Here is a 21,184-nt window from a genome sequence, read left to right as displayed (position 1 = left end):
GGATTGTGCCCTCTGATAGCCTCAGTTCATCGTGTACTCTTTGGGTAAATCACACAGGCCAGAGTTTTTATAGTTTAATGCCCATTTTTAAGCAACAATTTCCACGTTTATGTGAAGCTTCTGAGTGGGCCTGGAGAACTGCAGAAAAGCTGCTCACAAAATCAGCCTTGCAGTGCTATTTTCTGTTGTAGAGTAGCTGCCCTAATTTGGTGCTGCCGTGGGTTGAGTGGCCCATTTAAAACATCAATGTGGCCGATGAGCCTTTGCTCATCTGTAGCTTCGGACAGAAGAAATCCCCAGCACTCTCCCCTCTTCCCCCCGCTTTTTGTAATATAAGTTGAGAAAACTCTGAGGGTATGAAAGATCTTAACATTCTGGTTAATGTGGCCATTAGAGTTGAACTACAGTTTGGTGCATCTTCTGCAAATTGGTAAAAACTATTTTTGTTGGTTGGTTAGTTTGGTTTGGTTTTTGTTGTTGTTGTTTTGTTTTTTAATAAAAAAGTCATCTTTCCCTGGTGACTGCATGTCAACACTGAGTTTTCAATGACAGCTTCTAAAGTCCAGGCAAAACACCAAACTTCTGCTGGAATTTAATCTCATATAGACAAATTAGTTTATCTGAGAACTCTTGGCATACCTAAGGAACAAGTGTTTTGTTGTAAGAAGGTCCACTAGCTTCAAAACATTATGTACGCTTGATTTCTGTTACCACAGGCATACCTAAGGTAAATGACATGCCTTAATTTCTGCATCCTCTCTGTGTTTCCAGAGTCCTTTCCACACTTGTATCTGAACATTGCCTCTCAGCTTCAAGACAGCAGTGTTTCTCTCCTTGTAGGAACCAGGGATTTCAGTGTCTTCCCTCCATCACCCACCTTATATAGCAAATATCCTACACAGGCGTTCTGATTATTTCATATTTCTTTTTTAGCCAAATAACTGCTAAAAAGCAACAAGACTAAAATGGCTTCTTGCTAACAAGGCAAAGAAATAAAAAATTGGAAATCCTGTTCAACAGGATGAAAAATGCAGATGCCTACTGGGTTATGGAGACAAATGTCCTTCAGTAATTGTATGAGTCAGATTAATTCTTTTCCAATGTTGTAAACCACTCTGCTTTACTCTTTTTCCTTTAGCAGTTTGGCAGAGGACGCAGATATCGGTTGTCTTTCCTCCCCTAAATCTAATTAATTTTTATAACACTCTTCTGTATTTTGGTATTGGGGATGCTGCTGTTTTTACAATCTCTTGTGATGCACTAAAGTGGTAACATCTCTGGACAAGTGTTGCAGAGATGAGGTATGAATTTTGTGCCCTTCAGATCCTGTTTTATGAGAGAACTGCATGGGGTGTGTGGGCCTTGGTAGCTTGAATCAGAAAATAAATTGAAGTGATATCGTAATTACTGTGTGTTTTAGCTTTTCTGCCATGTCACTGAAATGTTTGTAATGTAGGAAAGGGAAAATGCATTTTGTTTAGAGACTGCTTAATGAGAAAACTGCTTGGTGGCTAAAGTTAAAAAAAAAAAAAAAAAAAAAAAAAGAGAAAAAAATTGAAATGAAAATGGAAAACAGCCCCCCCCTCCCCCCCCCTTTTTTTTTTCTCTCCTACTGAAGCCTCCTACTGAAGACAGTGAGAGCTACTAAATAGTTCAGAATATGCTGGTAGTTGCTTTGGTACAAACAAAGAAGTTAAGATTTCGGACAGGTGTTTTTAAAAACATTTCTTCCAATTCACTGTTGTGCCCATAGCAGCAGTAGTAATAGCATGGGAAAATGTGGCTGTGGGACTTCGGGGTCATCGCCTTTTCTGGCAATTGTTAGGCAGTCATTTGGCCATAATACAGGTTACAAGTTCAGCAGTGCTTGCATCCAAAGGTCCAGACCAGCAGTTGGGAATACTTTGCTGTCTGAGTACCCTCTGCTGAAATTCTTTGCTGACGAGTAACATGATTTCATTACAGCATTTCTCTGCAAGTCGGGGAAAGAAGGTTAAAAATGAGCCGTGGGGCCAGGACCAGCAGTCCACGAGTGCTATTAAAGATGAGCCAGAGCACCACTGATTCTCAGACCACTTGTTTTTCTTCAGGCAGGTTTTTGTACCTTATGTTTTCCTGGTACTGTACTGTTTGGATTTTTTTTTCCTCCTTGTCAGCTTGTGATGACTCCTAAGGAATATATTTTTCCTGTAGGCCTTCATTAAACAAAACAGTCTAGGGATTACAGCGTTACCATAGGTGCTTGTAGTGGTTTATCAGTGGTTTAGGAATACTAACAGCATGTGAGAGAAGCCAAAACAATGGCATTTAAGTAGGTGGTGATAAAGTGGGATGAAAATGAGAGAAGTCACAGGAAAGAGAACAGTATAGCCAAGGACCATCAAACATGAGAAGCAAAAACAAAGAAGAGCTGAAGTAACACAGAATTAATTTGTAAAACAGTATCCAAGTTAGGCTCTGCTTCTAGGACCTCTCCTGCTACAGTCCTCCATGTTGTCTTGTATCCACATCAAGCGTCTCTGGAGACAGCAAAGTCTCCTTAAAGTAGGTGTCTACTCTCCGTGTGTTGCAGAACGCCATCCTTTCTGATGCAAAGCTTCCTTGACTCAGTCCCTACAGTAAACTGCCTTCAGGTCTTTTGAAACCACATTTAGCTGTCAAGTGCTTCCAGGAGAAGTTGGTCAAATAGCATTTTTTTTTTGCTTTCATGTATTCTTCACCTTTCTTAAGTATCCTGAACTCTAATACCCTTGCATATACTAAGCACACCTTGTTTTTCTCTTCTTCCATCTTATCTATATAACTTTGTGATTCCTGGATATGTTTCACAACCAAGCAATCTTATTTAGATTTTTTCTTTCCCCATGAAAAAGCTCGTAATTCTATAGAGTAGAACCCCTCAGGCTAAATTGTGTTTTCATCTACATTCATGCACCAGCACTGAGTACAATGCGATCATCTGCTTCACCTTGAGACAGCTTGGCTTCCTTCTGCGTGCTCTTACGAAAGCTGTGTCTGCTGTGCTGACTGAAAGCTAACTGCTGGAATGGGAGTGAAGAGAGGAAAACATATATATATTCATATAGGATGTCCCTTTCCTTATGCAATTAAAGGCCAATGCCAACACTTTTCGTAACAGGCAGCAGCAGTTATGATGTGCACAGATTTGGTGCACTCAAGTAGTTGTAGGGACATTTGAAAGCTAGGTGTTTTTGAGGAGAGTTTGAGGCGTAGAAAGGTTGGCTACTCCAGGGTAAATTAGAAGTGCACCATGAGATGGAAGTCACTCTGAGCTTACATTGGTATAGCTGAGAAGAGACCTCCAAGTGTCCCAGCAGAAAACTCTGAACATGAAGTCTGTTTTTCATTGTGCTTTGTTTTAGCTTTCCTTTCTTCCTCCTCATTTGTCTGTATCATTTTTGTTTATCATTCTCCGGCCCTTTCTAGCATTAACATCCCAAATTAATATAGTGCAATGTAAATATCATGCACATCTCTATTACTTAATAAACAAGTGTACATGTTAAATATGAGAACATGATTAAGCAACTCTGAATACATCCTGTGTCCTAGATCCTGCATGACTCATATGTCATGGCAGTTAATAACCAATCAGCCATAATTGAGGAAAGCAGAAAAAAAGGGATAATACTGAAAAAGAGGGGACTTGGGTCTTTTTTTTTTTTTTTTTTTTTACAGTACAGGGATTCTTTAACACAAAAGCAAAAATAGAAAAAATTGACTTTTGCATTGCATCCATGTAAAGGCCTGGGAATGCTCTGTGTTCCTGACAGGAAGATGGGGAGCATACAGAGGGATTAAGCAGCTCTCTGCTGGCATGCGAGCACGCTGGGCAGGCAGATGCAGCTTTTAAAGGAGGCAAAGCCACTGAATTACTTGGGGTCCAAAGGGAAGAAAGCCTTTCCAGTCAAAAATGCAGGGCCCAGGCATTTTTCTGATACAGGTAGGCAGTATTTATCTAGCAGGAGTCAGTCAAAACAGCATGTGCAATACTTCCAGCCGATGAGGGAGAAGCTGTTCATATCACATCTTATTAAACTGCTCTGAAAAGAAAGTTTCTGAGGGAGGCCTGGGGCTTCAGCTTACAGAGCAGTGCCAAGGGTGTTGTATGTTCTTAGGCATTGCTCAGAGGTGAAAAGCTGTAAGAGGAAATAAAAAGTATCCATTAAAATATATTGATGTGGATAGATTTGTATGTGTGACAGCACATACCTTTTTTTTTCCTCCTTCCTAGCTGAGCTGAATTTCAAAGACAGTGAAAGTCAGAAATTGATAGTACCTGTTACTCACAGGCTCTTTTTCCTGAACACAAGCATATTCTTAAACAGTTAAGATCTGCTATGACTGCAGCATTCCTCTCAGAAATTACTGCCCTGTAAAGCGCAGCCCCATAAAGATTATTTTCGGAGGCTGTAAAGCTCCCTTGGGCGAGCAGGGAGCAGGGGCTGGGTGAGGGCAGGCTGCCATTTCCCCCTACTCGGGCACCACCACCGGGTGCCAGGCCCTGATGCCCCCCTGGTGCAGTCCTGCCTCACTTGCATGGCTGTGTCGTGCAGTGCCAGCCCCACGAGGCTCACCAGGACGTGTCTCTAAGAGGTCTGGTGAGTTTGCAGTAGGGAAGGAAGCTTGAAGTCAACAGAAAGTCAACAGTAGCCCCTTGCATTTGGGACATGCACGGAGCTTGATCTCTGGTTCCCCTTCTCCTTAATTCGCCCACAGTGCGAGTTCTTCTGATTGCTTTTAAAGAGAAGAGCCATGGCCTTAGCAGAGGGAGCTGTATTGTGCCTCCTTCTCAGCTGAGACCCAGGGATGTGAGCTTTCTTTTTATTTAATTGGTTTTTGTTCTGCTTTTTGAAGAGCAAAGGCCTACCACATCACTGTAGCAATACTTGACAGTGCATCCCATCAGATACTGTTGTAGTCAAACTGAATCGTAACTTTGCAAGGGAGATTTTGGTCTCTCAGCAAAAATCCCACACAGCCACAGGCAGGAGGAGCAGCAGACTAACACAGAGGGTCTGGCTCTGAACTGCACTGTGATCCCTGCAGCCCATCCGAGACAGGGTTTGTAAATGGAGCTGCATTATCTCTGCTGGGCCAACAAGTGCTACAGCTCCCTCCCTGGCAAGGAAGGGTAAATGGGGTTTATCTACACCGTCTGCACCAAAGCCAGTATTCAATTGTGGACCAAAGAGCAGTAAGTTTTTAGCAAATGAAACTACATACCAGCTACAATATGATAAAATCATTATGCTGTCACATATCATTGTCATATATTCCCCATTTTTAACCAGCAACCAGAATGGCAATGGAAGGCTGCTAGACTGGTTTTGACAAAATAGTCAATTATTTTATTGGTCATGTATAATTTGCTGTTTGAGAAGAAGTGCTGGTGCTTCTCATCTCTATCAGCACTGTAGTTGCACTTACAATGTCTTGGTATCCTTTGTTGTAACAATGCAAGTGTCACTAAACATGTATTGGTATTGCACTATAGATTGGAATAGCTTAGAGAAGTGACCCAGAAAAAAAAAAAAACTTTTCAGATAATGAAGTTTCTTTTACACCTCACAAACATACCCTGGTATGTAGACTTAATCTTCAGTGTGGAATAACAGCGTATTCCCCCAGGATCCCATCCACCCCACTTGTGATTTTGTCACAAGGACGGTAATCAGGAAGGTTCAGTTTCCAAATTTGTCGTTCCATTTTGGACAGCTTGCATTTGGGACACCCAGATGCCTGCAGTTTCAGCTGAACCTCTGAAAATGCTTGTATATGAGGAAAAGTGGAATACAAAACAAAAACAACAACAAAAGATAAAAGGAGAGAAAGATGGCAGAAACAAGAGGTAAAATGTATGGTGGTAGCAACTGAGGGGGACAAAGAGGGGCAAAGACAGCAACATCATAATTTTCATCCACCAGGAGTTAATCAAAGATTTCCAAACATTTAGACAGTTGTTTTTTAATGCTTGTCAGAAGTTCATCTTCTCTAAATTGTTATTAGCTCATTAGCTGGTTAAGTCAGCCAAGCCAGTGTTCCAAGTTCCTATCCCTGGAGGCATCTTCACTCCAATTAGTCAACAAAGCACTTGGTGTCTCTGAAAAACTAAAATAAATAAATAATCAGCCTGTCCCATAATGGAATTTGAAGACCTCAAATCTTCAGATACCTTTATCTTGTGTATTGCTCAATTTTCCCAGTTATGAACTGGAGGCAGTTTCTTTCTTGCCCATGTGGTATGATTTATATTTTAATTCATTCATTACTGTCTGTGAAGTTTAGCACAATCATTGGATGAAGGAAACTGTGTTTATGCAAGCCAGTACTATGCTGCTTTGAAGGCTTCTCAGATCTACGGAAATCAGTAGATTCAGTGTCCTAAGCCAGATTCTCAACAACTGCTGATTCTTTCTCTGCTGTTTGTAACAGGGAAACTCCAGCATTGCTCCAGAGACATAAGGAGCTCGGCAAACCACTAATCCTCAAATTTCTCTAAGTCCAAGATTAATTAAAAATATACTCAGCAAAGCTCCTATATTTCTGCTACAGGGGCTCTGTGGACCCAAAGCAGAAGAGATCAAAAGACGACTAAACATTCACAAGGTCATGTTTCCAAAAGTCCTTCAGAGGCAGATCCACTAAGGAAGTGAAATTTCTACCATGAATATCAGCAATCCAGATGAGAATCAGTCAGAACAATAATACTGGAGCATCTTCTCAGAGAGGGAAAATCCCTCTGGTTAAATTGGCTTCTGCAATGTAATCTTAGAAAATTATGAAACTAAACCATAAGAACAGAAAAGCATACTCCATTCCAGGGTGATGGCAATGGCATTTCTAAACTGATCAGCCCTGGGGAGAAGCCTGAATTCTGTTTCCCCCAAGAGAGCTATTGAGCTACTTTTTCAAATGATGACATACGGAGGCATTCCTTGAAATCCCAAATGACTAACAGATTTCTTGCATAGATCTGCTTAGTTGTAAGAGTGTCAAAGTCATTTTTGAAAGGCTATTTACTCATGAATACAGAAGGATTGTCCCCTGGTGTCTTTATGTCCAAAACCAATAGACAGCTGCCTCCCTGATGAGACAAATCTGGCTGGGTTGTGGCCTATTAGATCCTCAGGACTGCAATATTTAAGGCTAGAAGATACTTTGAGAGGCCATTTAGTCCATTTTCTGGCACCAAAAGATTTAACCTCCAGCAATTTAAACTCCGTGCATTTCCAGGCCATTGTACTCTGGCACAGCCCTATTACGAGTACTGGCATCTCAAAGAAAGGCTTCCTCATTGTCCATTCTGAAGTTCCCTTATCCCATTGTAAAGCCATTACTTTCTGCCCTGTGCAAAGTCAATGAAGGGAAAAGGGTTATTTGCTGCATCTCTGCTGCAGTCTGTAGCCTTGTCTTGTCTTCTCTATGCAGATCAGCCTCAAAACAATCTTTCAGATCACTTTTCTATGCTTCACAAGGTCCTCATTGCTCTCCCCTGCACCCTCTCCAGTCCATCCCTGTATCCCTTCATTCACAGACTTTCAGCAGAACTTTCACCTCTGACTATAGCAGAAGGATTTGTTCTTGCGTCTTGTGGTTTGTACGTTTGTTTATGCATCCCAGCATGATGTGTGCTTTTATTTGTTTTGCAATAGCATGACTTTGAGTCATAGTCTCTAATCAACTGTAGCCTCTAGAGCCTTTTCTGAAGGTCTAAAGCACTACTAAGGTGATGAGACAAACTTATTCCTGGTGATCCCATCATTTCAATCAGTTCTGGAAGACGTGTGGGATATTTTAGCCCTACTAGTCTCACATATGTCAAGTTATACAACAGATTTCATTGTCAGTCCTCATGTCTGTCATTAAAATTAAAAAATTCTCTCTAGTTATTTCATGTCCCCTTTGCCAAAGACCAGTGAATTCCTAGTCATACATGCTTCTTTTGTTTCATTTCCTTGTGAAAATGAGTAGTTTGCTGTCTCACTTTGCTGGATTTCATGGGAAAGTGAAAGAAAGTACATGCAAGTGACAGATAGTGTGCCTAGAAGATGAGCTGTGGAATGTAGCTAGTGGAGTCAAGCTCAGGGGCATGGGACAAGTCCTTGTGCCGTGTTATCCTACTAATGCTTTTCTTCATCTTTGTGAAGCCTGATTATCCTATAATGAGGGAACAGTTATAAGGGAGAGAAATAGTTTTGGAAATTTTCACTTTAGACTGTTTGATTAAAATGAAAAGATTTCAACAAAACAAAAATCATTGTAAAACTTAATCACAAAGTCTTTTTCCATCAATAAAATATTCTATATATATTAAAAAAAAAGGAAAGAAGTTGCTGAGTTTGTTCCTACAGCCTTTGAAAGGATCACAAGAAACTTTAAACTTGGCAATGCTTATTATCTGTACAACTTGTTCTCTTTTCATCGGTGCATTACTATGGGTACCACAGAGTTTTAGTTAACACAGAATGAAATTTATATTTTTTTTTTCACCGTTTCTGTGTCTGTTCCTTTTCTGAACCTTTATGTTGTTCTGTAAATAATAACTTATTCCATCTAATTTTAGTTTTTAGGCAGTTTCACCATTGCATTCTCAAACATTAGCGCAATGCTGCCTTAGCACAGTTTGTAGATGATTATAAGAAAACATTAAAATCCTCAAAACTATGTATTTCTATTTAATGTCTCTATAGGAGAACATTTCTGGTGTTAGTAAACCAAAGCCTACTGTACTTACTCAATTCCTGATCATGCAGACCTGCTAGAAGTTGGTGAAAATTTTGTCCACATAATTAATTTTTAAATTGTTCCATGACGGATTTCTTAAGCGTTTGCAAAATCTGTATTTTTACACCCACTTTTTTTTTTTTTTTTTAAAGTGATGTTAAGCTTATTATGCATCTTAAAAGCTTTGACATACCTTGCTATGCCACATCATACCATTCCTTTAAGGTATTATTTTTTCCAATATTAAATGTATAGTTTGATTTGATGTTTTTGAATTTAAAATGTAAGTCTTTGTTTAAACACAGTGATCATTGTGTGTTTGACTGGGCGATAATGGTATGATAAGAGAATAATTGTCTTAAAACAACATCCAGGAGTTCATCCAGCTCCTGTCACTTTTGTGCTGGCAGCAATGAGACCAACTTTAATATGCATGACCTAAAATGTACAAAGAGCAGAGTGGGGGAAGGGAGGGATAAAAAGCCAAAAAATGTCATAGGATGAGACTGTGCAGTGTCTGCAAGGCTATGAAGAGTATGTACTGAGCACAAGAGAACACTTATGCCCCACCAAAATGAGTTCCAGTGCAGGCATCGGCTGTCTTTTATTGCAGCGGTGTGAGTTGGGATTTGGCCAGCAGCAAGGTAAAAGTGATGGTTTTAGTGTATTATAGATCAGTCAGAACAACTAGTAAGGATGAAAAACTTGGGAGACATCCAGTACAGCAGCCTATAACATTAATAGCATTAAAAATAATTTTCAGGCAGATCAATATGAATCCTGTTTGCTTAGAGCCTGAGGGTGATTGAAGAGAGAGGGAGCCTTGGGAAAAGAGTAAGTGAAAACACAAAGTGTGTAACATCTTATTTTCATCAAGTGAACACAAAATCTTTGAAATCCAAGTCCATTTGGCAAAATGTTTGCCAGCCCGGAGCGGTAGTCTGTCTGACGTAGAGGAAATCTGGCTGAGTTCTTCGAGATCATTTCACCGGGAGTGACCTCCTCAGCAATGGGCTTAATAAAGATTTGCCTGTAACTGAAGAAAGGGAATTCTGGTTAGGGGTGGGATTTTAGGTTTTTCAGACAGGCCAGCTGAAACCTACTTTTCCCATTAGACAGAGAGCCTGCAGCCTGCGTTACTTGCAGGGGATAAAGCCACCCCTGAAGCCAGGGAATGTAGGAAGAGCATGCCTGTTTGCAAACTAGCCAGAAGCTAATCAAGCTGAGTTTAATTAAACAGCGTTATAGGATATTAATAACATTCCTGACCTTTCCTTGTCCAGAGTGCAATATTTTTCTCAATTTTAATTTTAAGTTTATCTACATGAGAATAAATATTGTTGTAAGGGTTTATCATAGCAAGAGAAAACACAAGTACATTGCTTGCCTCTCCTCGGAGCAGCATGAAAATTAGTAGCTCACTGCAGTTCTTTTCAGACTTTTCGCTTGCAAAAGACGGTGCCAGTGCAGTGTTCATTCCTTATTAATGCCTGAACTTCATTAAAATCCTTTTTCCTTATTTTTAACGAACTAAATGTATTAGCATGCACTAACCCATTTCAGAGATGTTTCTTTTCTTTCCATTTTCCGTCTTGCTTTTTGCTGTTTTTCTCAGGCTGGTGGAAATCTGCATTCTCTGGGAAATTCTGATATTTCAAAATTTGGTTTTGCTGAATACGTGAATGAAAAGTTAAAGTGTTCTGTGTGTGATATTGCCCTCTTGCCCACCCTTAAAGGGAAGTTCTTAGTTTTAGTGCAGAAATAACAGTGCATTACATTTAAATATTTTTATTGAACAAAAACGTTTTAACATTCCTTATCCGTGTGTTTGGGTTTGCTGAAACAAATCCAAATATTTCGTTATGACACGACCCTGCATTAATCTGCACCCACCCAAGAAGTGCTGCAGGCTTTGTGAGGGTATCCCAGTGTCCTGCCTCTGCCACGGGCTGAGGTTGCACCTCGTTGCCACCTAGTCCCAGCCTAACTGGATGGAAGGCGGTATTGCTTGGCAAAAGTATTACTTGTCCCCTTTACACCTGCAATACACACACGTGTGAGGATGAAATATATGGTTGTCTTACAAGAAATGAAAATACGTGCCTCAGTCTGACAGGAGGGATGAGGAATCTGAATTCTGGTGCCCAGCTTCCAGGCCCTGGGCCTGTCTTGACACCCGCAGCCACTGCCTTGAGGGTGGGCATAGTGGTTGGTGGCAGTCAAACCAAGGAACAGGAGAACTGGAAAATAGTATTGGTTGCTTGGGCTTTTTGGTAAGTGTAAATTAGCAAAACCTGAAGGAAACTGAAGCATTTCTTTCACTTCTGGACCAGAAGAAATCTTGCTACTATGCAGAGCTGTATAGCCTTGTGAGCTTTATCTGTTTAAAATGAAGTTCGTTTCTGTTCTCTGGGTACTGCACAGGTCACAGTCATGTTTTTAATTACCAATTAGACTTCCATTAAGGAAATAAAATGAGTTTTATGTGCTGGTTGTCAAAGGTCCTTATAGCTGCCTCATTTTATGTGCCCTGTCCATTCAAGCGGCAAGCAAACGAAGAGAAACTTACTCAGGGGTGGTAAACAAAACCTCGAATCCTTTGCCCCACAGAAAGAAAGATAGAGGCTGAGATAGAGAAGCTGCAAGGACTTTTCATTTTTCATTCCCTTCAGTTGTGTTTTTCCTGTCTGCCATGAGCAGTGTGAACAGAATGTTAAATATGCCCTTAAGTTACTCATGGAAAGAAAAGGTCACACACATACACGTTCAATCTCTCTCTTTTTTTTCCTCTCTCTCTCTATTGTGTATCTATTGTGTGTTCATATGAATGTGCACACAGAGACCCCAACCCCAGAGCACGAAAAATTGAACTGTGGGACCCATCTATTTGCTTAGAAATTTCAAGAGGGAGAGGTTATAAATAGTCATAAATTCAATTTATTTATAAAGCATTCTCTGTCAGGCGTCACTGCACTGCACAAACAATTATAAAAGAATTGTAGTAGATTAAAAACACAAATTAGAGAATCATAAAATGCCCAAGAGTGATTGGATTAAAATGCATTTGACAGAAATCTTTTAAAAGTGGGATTTGAGGAGATCTTCTGGGTGGTCAGTCAGAGAAAAGTCTGTGCTCAGTGGTGCGTTCCAGCAGAGGCTCAGGGCAGGATTTCTGCAGGGGGTCCCTCGTGTCTCTGCAGTTCCTAGTCTGGGCCTACAGTAGTTGGGGGTAGCTCAGAGGTCTAATTGTGCTGGATGTGGCCGTGGTTTCACATTTGCTGACATCTGTCCTCATCCTTCCTCTGCTAGCCTTGTCCTTGCCTTAAAGCACGCCCTGTGGCAAGGGCCCGTGCCAGAGGTGCATGGTGCAGAGTGTTGCTGGGCTGCCCCTGCAAGGCCATTTTGGGAAGGTTTCCCAAAGTTAGAGAAATGAGAAATTCATCCTGCAGACAATTACCAACTCACCTTGTAAGAGGACAATATTTTCCATGTTAAAATCAGTAGCAAAATTCTGCCTGGTTTAGTCTATATTTTAGTCTAAACTGGCATGCACTGGGATTACTCAAAACCTTGTAGGTCCATGTCATTTTTAAAAAGAACAAAAAAAAAAAAAAAAAAAAGCTTTCTAAGAGAACAGATACTTCATTAAATTAATATGGAACACAACTCCACACCCCTTGTCCACGAGGGGATTATAAAAACCCTTGGCACAAGGGAAGTATTATTTATAGGCACATTTCCAAAGGAATTCACTGTTCACATGTTGAGTTCTGTTGGAAATTCAGTCCTTTGTTCTGCAGCCCAATTTTTAGCGGGCTCTTAGAAAAGTTGACTAGTTACAAACCTGAAGGTTCCTCGGTGTACCACTGCACATGAGAGCAGCTTAAAGTTACAAGGTAGACAAACTGTAGTTGTGATAATGTTGGTTCCAGGCAGTTAAAACAGCATCAGTCTGGCCCTGAAATCATGTGATTGACTTAAAATTAATAAATCTCTTGGGGACAGGGATTCGCCTTTATTAAGCATTTTGACTACCGCAATAAAGTTTAGAAACTCATTGAGAAATAATGTGCTGAAAGCACTGATCGTATAGTCATGATCAGATTATGAATATAGGATGAGGAGAACTCCACACCTATAACTTTAGGGTGTATGTGGAACAAAGCAATAAGATCATTAGAATAGTCATTGCTAAGATCATGTATCCTATTTTCAAAAGCAAGCATGCTCATGTATCTTTTGCTGAAAGGCCTTTTAGAAACAGTCCTAATGAACCAGTGTTGTTTAAGTGGATTTTTTTTTTTTTAATTCCCCCTGAAGTGGGATCTATGCTTACTGTTCTGCCTGCCAACAAAGTATTCAATATTTAACACTAACATGGTTTTGAGCACAGCAAGGTTAGGCTAGAGGGAGCTGTGTTTTTTAAATATTAATAATAATTTTTTAAAGTTAATAAAATGGGCACTGAAATGTTTTATGGCTGATAGACTTGTATATTTTATTGCACGCATGAGCAAATGCAAACACCTGAGCGTGTTGAATAGTCAGTGTCTAACTTATTTGAGCCATTTTAGGAGCTGAATGAGACATGATATGCCTTGTGATGATCTATTAGATGTAGCTGTCATGCTGAAGCTGCTCTGATTTAAATGGATGCTTCTGGTACCCTGTCCTTAATCAGTGGTTGGTAGATGGACAATTGACTGTGGTGTTTCAAATGGCTGTTTTAACCTTGGGAAAAGGTACCAGACTGCCTCTGAAACTGCATAAGGGAAACTAGTAAAAAGCTTTCTTCTAGGGGTGAATTTTGTTCCTAGGCACGGTAACAGCACAACACCTAGCCAGCTTTTAATTCCTATCCAGAGATCCTAAATGAGGCTCTCACAAAAAAATGAGTCATAAACCTTATGCTACCTTCCCTAATGTTGCTTCCCCCTGGAAGGGTAATCTCTTACTGGTCTGATCAGAATATAAAGTGACAGTTCATTTGAATTTAATCAGAGCAGTGGACCAAAACAAAAGGAACTAGGACATGACTTATTTTTGACTCTTCAGAGCCTTTCAGATTTGAATGTTTGTACATAGGTTGTTTGGATGGCTTCAATTCTTTGTTGCACCAAAATAAAACTGAGCCCATAAGGAGCATATTCTCTGGCTTGGCTTTCAATCACATATAGGTAGAATGTTATTGTTCTCTTTCAGTACAAAAAAGAAAAAATCTAGAGCAAGAATACCCAAGAGATTTCTGCTATTGCTAGCCAAAGACCATAAAGGAAGATCTTCTATTGTTTAGACATCATTTAATCAGCACCAGAGTCCAAATTTGAAGTCCAATTGGATGCATAATCCTTTACATGAATCTAGAAAGGCACATGTCTGACCATCTCGATGATAGAGAATGAGGCATTCAGCTGGAAAGCGCTGATGTGTGGTTGGAAAAGAAATAGCTGTTTTGTTAGGTTGTTTTGAGGACTACTGATCCATTTAGAATGATAAAATACGCATATAGATTCTTAGAAAAATGTAGGTTGAAAGAGACTTTGGAGGCCTGTCTAGTCCGAATTCCTGCTCAAAGCAGAGCTGTCTTCAAAAGTTGATCAGAATCTTCTCCAGCATTTATGGCTTCAAATTCATGGCTTCTCCAGGATTTAGACTTCAAAATCTCTCTCCTATTGCAGTCCAAATAATCTTGGCATGTGAACACCTTCAGAAATGTAGGATTCCCAATAAATACGTTATTCTGTATAGCCAGAGCCTGTTTCTCCACTTCTATTAGTAAAATTGTAGGTGAAATGTTGATAAATAGAATAGTAATGGCATTTATCATCTGTATTTTGTTTTACGTTTATAAGGAACGTGTGGCTCACTGAAAGAGGAAGTGTATTTGTTACAAGTTACCTAGCAGAGGGTAGTGACCCCCTTGTACCTTGGCTTTGTATTACAATTGGATTCTGACACAAAACGTAGTTCTGCTGAATCCATATATAACTTCCATTTGATTCTAGCCAGAATTTTGTGTAAAAAAAAAAAAAAAAAAAAAAAAAGAGAGAGAGTGAGAGGGGAAAAAAAAAAGAGCTTTGACTAGATCCTGAAAGAGGGCTGCGTACACATGAAGTATTTGTTGACTTGCCAAGGAACAGTTGGATATAGTGCATGTGGATCAGGTCTGTGATCATTCAAAACTATTAATATCCTCGCTTCTGTTGAATTCCATGGAAGTTCTTTAAGTGGATCATGGGCGTGTTGTAAATTATCAAATACTGAAGGATGGCTTGCACTACATACCTGTTTTATAATTGCTCATTTCAGATTAGCAGGAATTCTGCACTCATCTGGTTTATTCTTCTAATGTCGTGCATCTTTAAAGTGGCAGCAGATGACAGTATCTCCCATTTACGGCTGTTAGTTGAAGGTGGTATTTCTGCAGCACTCGGTATGTGTTTAACTTTGCTCGCAGAAAAGCCTGTCGTATAGGCACTGCCTTTGGTTGGAATGGACCGAAGGCAGTGCTGATCATATTTGGAAATCTAGCCTTTCAGAAGCTGTTCTGACTTCTGTTCAGCAGCACAAGGGGTTATGTTTAGCAGAGTGATAGCCACCAGCTTCCTTCTGCAGGCTTCTGTTGTCCTAGTCAGGTAAAATTAGATAGTGTTCTTTTGCTTGATTTTTTGGAGAGCAGGGATGCTGTGTTTCAGGAACCACAGTATAACAGCAAAATAAGTTATGTTCAGCTATATGCTATCTTACCAGTCCTTTCTTTTTATCAAATGAATTGGAAATGACCAGTGCTTTCTGCAGTGACAGTAGTTCTCAGGAGTTAAAAAAGTCCAAACATGTTCGTTCTTTTAAGTTTTATTCCTTCACATGTTTGTGTACTATTTTCATGCATCCTTAGCTGAAAATGTCTCCTGAGTAACCGGACACACTCAGAAGTAACTTGGTGTCAACAAACCTGTCTCAACATCTCGTTTGTTGAATTGATCCTTTAAGTGCACATATGTGGCTCTTCCACACCAAAGGTCAGTTATTAATGCTAACGGCATCCTTCAGGTCAGCATATTCACACAGCCAGGGTCTCCGTATCTCAGATGTGATGGTAATTTGTAATACAAAAACAAGGCATCTTTTGTGCAAAGCCTCTGGACCATCTTTCCCAGCTCCACAGCTCAGTCGCCCTACTTCCAATCAGCAAAAGATTGTTTTCCCTACTAGGAAAACGTCTGAGTGCTCTCAGAGCCTATTTATACAATTAATGCCAAAACATCCTATATGACAGAGGCTGTTAAAATACTGTTGTTTTCCTTGGATAACTGAGTATTTGCATTACTGAAGAAATGTATTCCGTTATGTTAGGGAAGCACTGGGGAATAATAATGCAGACACTGACGTAACTTGGTCTAAGGTCAAACAGGCAGCTTTGTAAAGGTCTTAGCTGTGCAGGGCTTGCGGTGCATTGCTTCAAATATATGAGATATGTTTTTTTAAACATAGTTTGTAACAAGCAGAGCTGAGTGCTAGCAGAGAGACAGCGATGTATGAGAAAACCTGTAGTGACTGAATTTCAGGTTGCCACCCCTCTGGACTGGGGTGTATGAAATGTGAGGTCCTGACTGATTGAAGCCCTGAGTGACTCTTGCAAAGAAAATGTTATGACCTAGCAGTGCTGCTGTGTGGTTGGGGTTTGGAGAGCCAAGGATCAAGATACAGTGAACGATTCTGGAGACTGTTTTTCCAGAAACAGCACTGGTCTACTCAACCCTGTCATGACGGGAGGAAAACCTCATGGCACCCTTCAGTACTTTGCTGGGATTTCCTGTTTTCAGACTCCTATGAACCCAAGATGTTATTAGGTACAGTTTAAAAATTAAAAACAAAAACAAACCAATGACGTCTTCAGAAAGCACATGGGATTAGGGAGGCTTCGTACTTAATACAGTAATCCTCTTTCGGAAATATGTCTTAGAGGCTCAACAGTAAGTTACTGTTTGTTTCTCTGTTAAGAGTAAGATGATGTACAATTTGTTTCTTGGCAGCGTTAGTGCTGGCTAGTCTATCAGCTAGGGTAGCTGATGCTCATGTCCTGTATCTCTAATGAAAAACAAAAAGGAACGGTGGCGGAGCCAGCCCCCAAACATCTGTGTATGCTCCAGAGACAGGCCAATTTTAGAAAACTTTCATCCCTCCTCTTCTTCCACTCATAGTTTGCTTTTCTTTTTTTTTTTCTCTCTCTCTCCTTTTTGAAACATTTTCATCACTGCTGTCCAAGAAGAAAGCTCCTGCTTTGTAATTCTGCAACCTGCAATAATTTTCATGTGTCCCAGCCACATTAACACTGTTCCCTTTTCAAACACAATTGAAAAAATATTGTACCCTCTTTTGTAGAGCTCCAAAATGTTTGCTCTCCTTTGATGCTGTGGTTTGGGTACAAGCTTTAAGGGGCAGAGCTGCTGGTATCTCCTTTCCTGCCCAGAAGCTAGGAGGCAGCCCTGATATTTCTGTAGCCTCATTTCTTTTGAAATGGTGCCAAGCTGGTTTTTTAGAGGAGTTGGGATCACTGACACTTTGTGATGCTGTGGGGACATGAAGGGAGCCTGAAATACCGAGGCCCAGTCTGCCTAATCTGTGGGAGCAGAGCTCTGGATGAGCAGCCAGAAGTGAAGAATCCCATTTGGCAGAGACAGGTCCATGGTTTTGAGGCTGCCAAGTGCTTCAGGTATGCCTCTCATGTCTAACCTGAGGCAGGGAGCGGTAAGTCACATCTGTACGTTCAGCAGGCAAGGTGGAACCAGAATTGGGATGCGCCCAAGGTTCTGCAAGCCCATTGATGTTGCCTCGCCATGGAGCTACAGCTCTTGAGTTGTACAGCATTCGGAAGAAAGGGAACGCAGATTAATTGGCAGGCTCTTCAAATTCTTCTCAAATCCAAGCAGGAGTAGCTTCCTGAAATGGTCTTGGAGCAGCTGCACTGTTTAAGTTGGGCAGTATTTCTCCTTCAATTTTAGATCCTGAAATCATAATTTAAGTGCAGAAGATCATAAAATTTCTCTCCTCTGCTCAGCATTCTGTGTCTTATGTTCATTTCAGAGGCTTTTATAGAATGGTATTTTCATGGATCTTTCCACCTTAACCAGAGCATTGTAAAGACTTTATTCAAACAGTTCATAGTTGTGTATGGATATATGCATATAGCTGCGTACAGATATGCATACGCATGTGTGTGTAAGATTTTGGCATATTATAACCTCAATAACATGGTTCAACAAACAGTGTTATTGCAATAGCAAAACAGGAGCCTATCATCCCACAGGCATCTTCAGGGACAGAAAGGTATGAGGCTCCTAAACCCAACCAAATGGAACCTGTTAGGTGTTGAAATACTGGCTGCTGTGTGCAATATTAAATAATAATAATAAAAAAGATTTTTTCTTCCAGAATTTTCCCAAGTATTTGCTTCCTTGGTCTTTTGATTGTATTACTATAGGAATTTCAATGAAATTCATGGAGTGGAAAGGCTCTTCTGGCCGGGCAGACCAGCACAGCAGAACGCTGCAGCCACAGAAGATGCAGAAACCAGAGCAGAGCCGGCGGCAGCATTGCCCCAGAGGCACCACAGGCTGCCTGCCTGCCTGCCCCACGGGTCGAAGCCTGGCCCCGTGTTCTGCCACACTGATAGAGGCATGCGGCAGCACAAAGATGCTGCACCAAGGCTTCCCATCACACAATGATGTGGTCTGATTTTTTTTAGAGCTCTCCTGACAGCTTGGCTTACTTTAGAATTTGTGCATCAAGATTGATTGGTGGTGTTTGTTTTACTACGAGTAGTACATCACTTAGTACATGTTCAGTTGTCAGGGACAGTGGAGGAAGTAGGGGCTGCCAGATTGGTCCCTTCTAGGAGTATGAAACCTCTTTTCTGCAGCCAAGCCTATGGCTGAACTGCAGGATGTTAGCACTTAGATGCCGATTCCTTGGCTAAATACACCAATGCACTTACTATAAGCAGAGCTGGGGATGTAATAGTCATTAGTATTGTATGCTGTTATTTCCTTCTCTGATTTCAATGGAGAAAAATCCTTAGTGTCCTGATCTATCTCTGTGTGGGACAATGATGAGCAAATTCTGTATTGTGGGCATGTTCAAAAGTTTTATGACTGGATCAGATAACTACAGAACAATACTTGTTCTTCTTTAGGTATTCCCCATAGCAAACGCTGGGGAATACTGCAACCATTGTGATAGCACTATGTCAGGGAAGACAGCAATATTTTAAAGTGCAAACACGTGTCTGCTACGATCAGGTGGAATTTCTCAGGCATGTAAAATAACATGTTAATGTAAACATGCCCATTAACTGGGTATTACAGCTTTTGATTAATGAGTTGTTAGTGCGATCCTATTCATTACCTGGAGCTGAGTGGAAGAGGTTTAAATGGACAACTCAGTCAAATGATGAAATGATTTTTCATAAACCTGCACATTTGGTATTACTGTGTCATATGAAAAGTGGCGTGCATGCATTTAGCAACATTTCTGGACAGAGGTAAATGGCAACTGCAATTTGGAGCTTAAAAAAAAAAAAAAAAAGTGAGCTGCCTGATTGTCTTGCTGGATATCTTACAAGATATGGCTAAGAATGCCTCCTAGGCTGTTTAAATTTGTATTTATTTCGGACTTTTGTTTCTTGAATGGGAACTTCTAATAACTTCTAATAACCTCAGTTTAACCTTGGAGGGACCTAGTCTCCTTTAGCAGTCATCTTGTTGTCACATACTTATTTCCCACTCAGCTTTCCACACAGCACTTTTGTAGTGATTAGCTAATGCTGCAGTTCCCTCCTACTTGGATGGAGGTCCCTACCACTTCTGCAGTGCTGCTATTCTCACTCCACACTGGGGCTAAAAACCCAGAGATGAGAGACAGCGAGCCTGTGTACAGACTCCAAAGGGCTGCATGCTTGTCCTGAATCAGACTGCTCTGTCACTGGAAGTGACTTTGTTCTGATGTGCTTAATTGCAGCCCACATTTCAGGGGGACATGTACACTTCTGATGGCGTGACTAAATGCCTCTTGTGTTAGTCAGCCTGATCTGTAAACCGTTTGTCACCAATAGTCAGCCTACCTATTCCCAGCAAGAGAAAAGGGAATCCCAAAGAAGGCAAAGTTTGACACATCCATCAGTCTCGTATATGCCTCTCTCTATTTCTCCCTTCTCCTCTTTGCCACATTACATCCAGCAGCGTTTCCTCTCCAGAGGTAGAAGAGGACTGGATACGGTTCATTTGCAGGGGTGGCAGCGGTTGGCACTGCTCTCTGCAGAGTTCTGAGCACTGCAACATGCCTGCAGGGCCTCTGCCCTCCTCCTTTTCACACACTTGTGTCATGGCCACTCTATGCCAGGGCAAGGGCAGCAAATTTCAGAGTGAAACCAAAATTTGCTGCCACTGTCCTGTCAAACGTGCTGCTGAATATGCAAGTTTGAGGAGGGAAGACCTCTGGCAAGTCATGCATGTTAGATGTACCCAAGTGATAAGTCAGTGGGTTGGAGTGGAGGCTGCATGGGTGGAAGGTGAGAGAAGAGAACATCCTTGTCCAGTTTTTGTAACTCATGCTAACCATTGTCTTTCTTGTTCTCTTCTCTCCAGGAACGAGTGGAATATCTCTTTCTCATAATTTTTACAGTGGAAGCATTTTTAAAAGTAATAGCATATGGACTTCTCTTTCACCCCAACGCTTACCTCCGCAATGGCTGGAATTTACTAGATTTTATAATCGTGGTCGTAGGGTGAGTACCAGCATTTTGCCTTTGAATGCACTCCACACATGGGGACACCAGGAACCTGTGGGAGCACAAGGGTGGATGAGGGTTGGGACATTACTTATGGGTGATGTTAGGGGTTGCTGTTCATCGCGACCACCACTGCTTGTCCCTGCCATGTTAACCCCCCTACAGGCTTCATGCCTTCTACCAAGTGTAACTGTCCAATCTAAAAACACAGGTAACTCCCACTGGTTTTCTGCAGGTATAACTTGATTCATAAGGATTGACATTCAGTTGATGTACATTTTCTCTCTGGCATCCCTCGCTACTTTTCCAAGTCTTTTAGTGATTTGCGAAACATGGAAATTAAACTGCTCTTTGGTAACAGGAATAAAAACAGGAGTAGCGCAAAACTACTGGGTAAAGTAAAGTATTGAAACATGGCTGTGAAAGAAAATCCCTCCCTTTTTTTTTTTTGCGTGTCTGCGAATATTAAGAATATCTAGGTGCAATTCTTTAATTAAGTTTAGCGTTGAATGAGAAATAAATTCTGCCATCTTGCAAACTTTTCACAAAGAAGGATGAAAAATTTAAATCTCAAGTTTTCATACTCATACAGAAATAAATTCTCTTGTTCAATCACACTGTTCTGGTGGTGATCTCAACACTTTTGATTTT

General features: G+C 40.8%; 1 protein-coding gene across 47 annotated transcripts in view; it reads left to right on the top strand.

The window, feature by feature from the left end:
* The window catches only part of CACNA1C (calcium voltage-gated channel subunit alpha1 C), a 475,965-nt gene that overhangs the window by 253,156 nt on the left and 201,625 nt on the right, over positions 1-21,184 (top strand). For all 47 annotated transcript variants that reach the window (XM_068660882.1, XM_068660757.1, XM_068660872.1 and 44 more), the window contains exon 4: positions 20,391-20,530. In XM_068660882.1, coding sequence (XP_068516983.1) covers positions 20,391-20,530 — 140 coding nt within the window. The remainder of the gene's footprint in view (positions 1-20,390; positions 20,531-21,184) is intronic.

Source organism: Anas acuta, chromosome 1, assembly GCF_963932015.1.
Source record: "Anas acuta chromosome 1, bAnaAcu1.1, whole genome shotgun sequence".
In the NCBI taxonomy this organism is placed as follows: Eukaryota; Metazoa; Chordata; class Aves; order Anseriformes; family Anatidae; genus Anas; species Anas acuta.
Note: the sequence above shows the minus strand (reverse complement) of the source record. Positions and strands in the feature narration are given on the sequence as shown.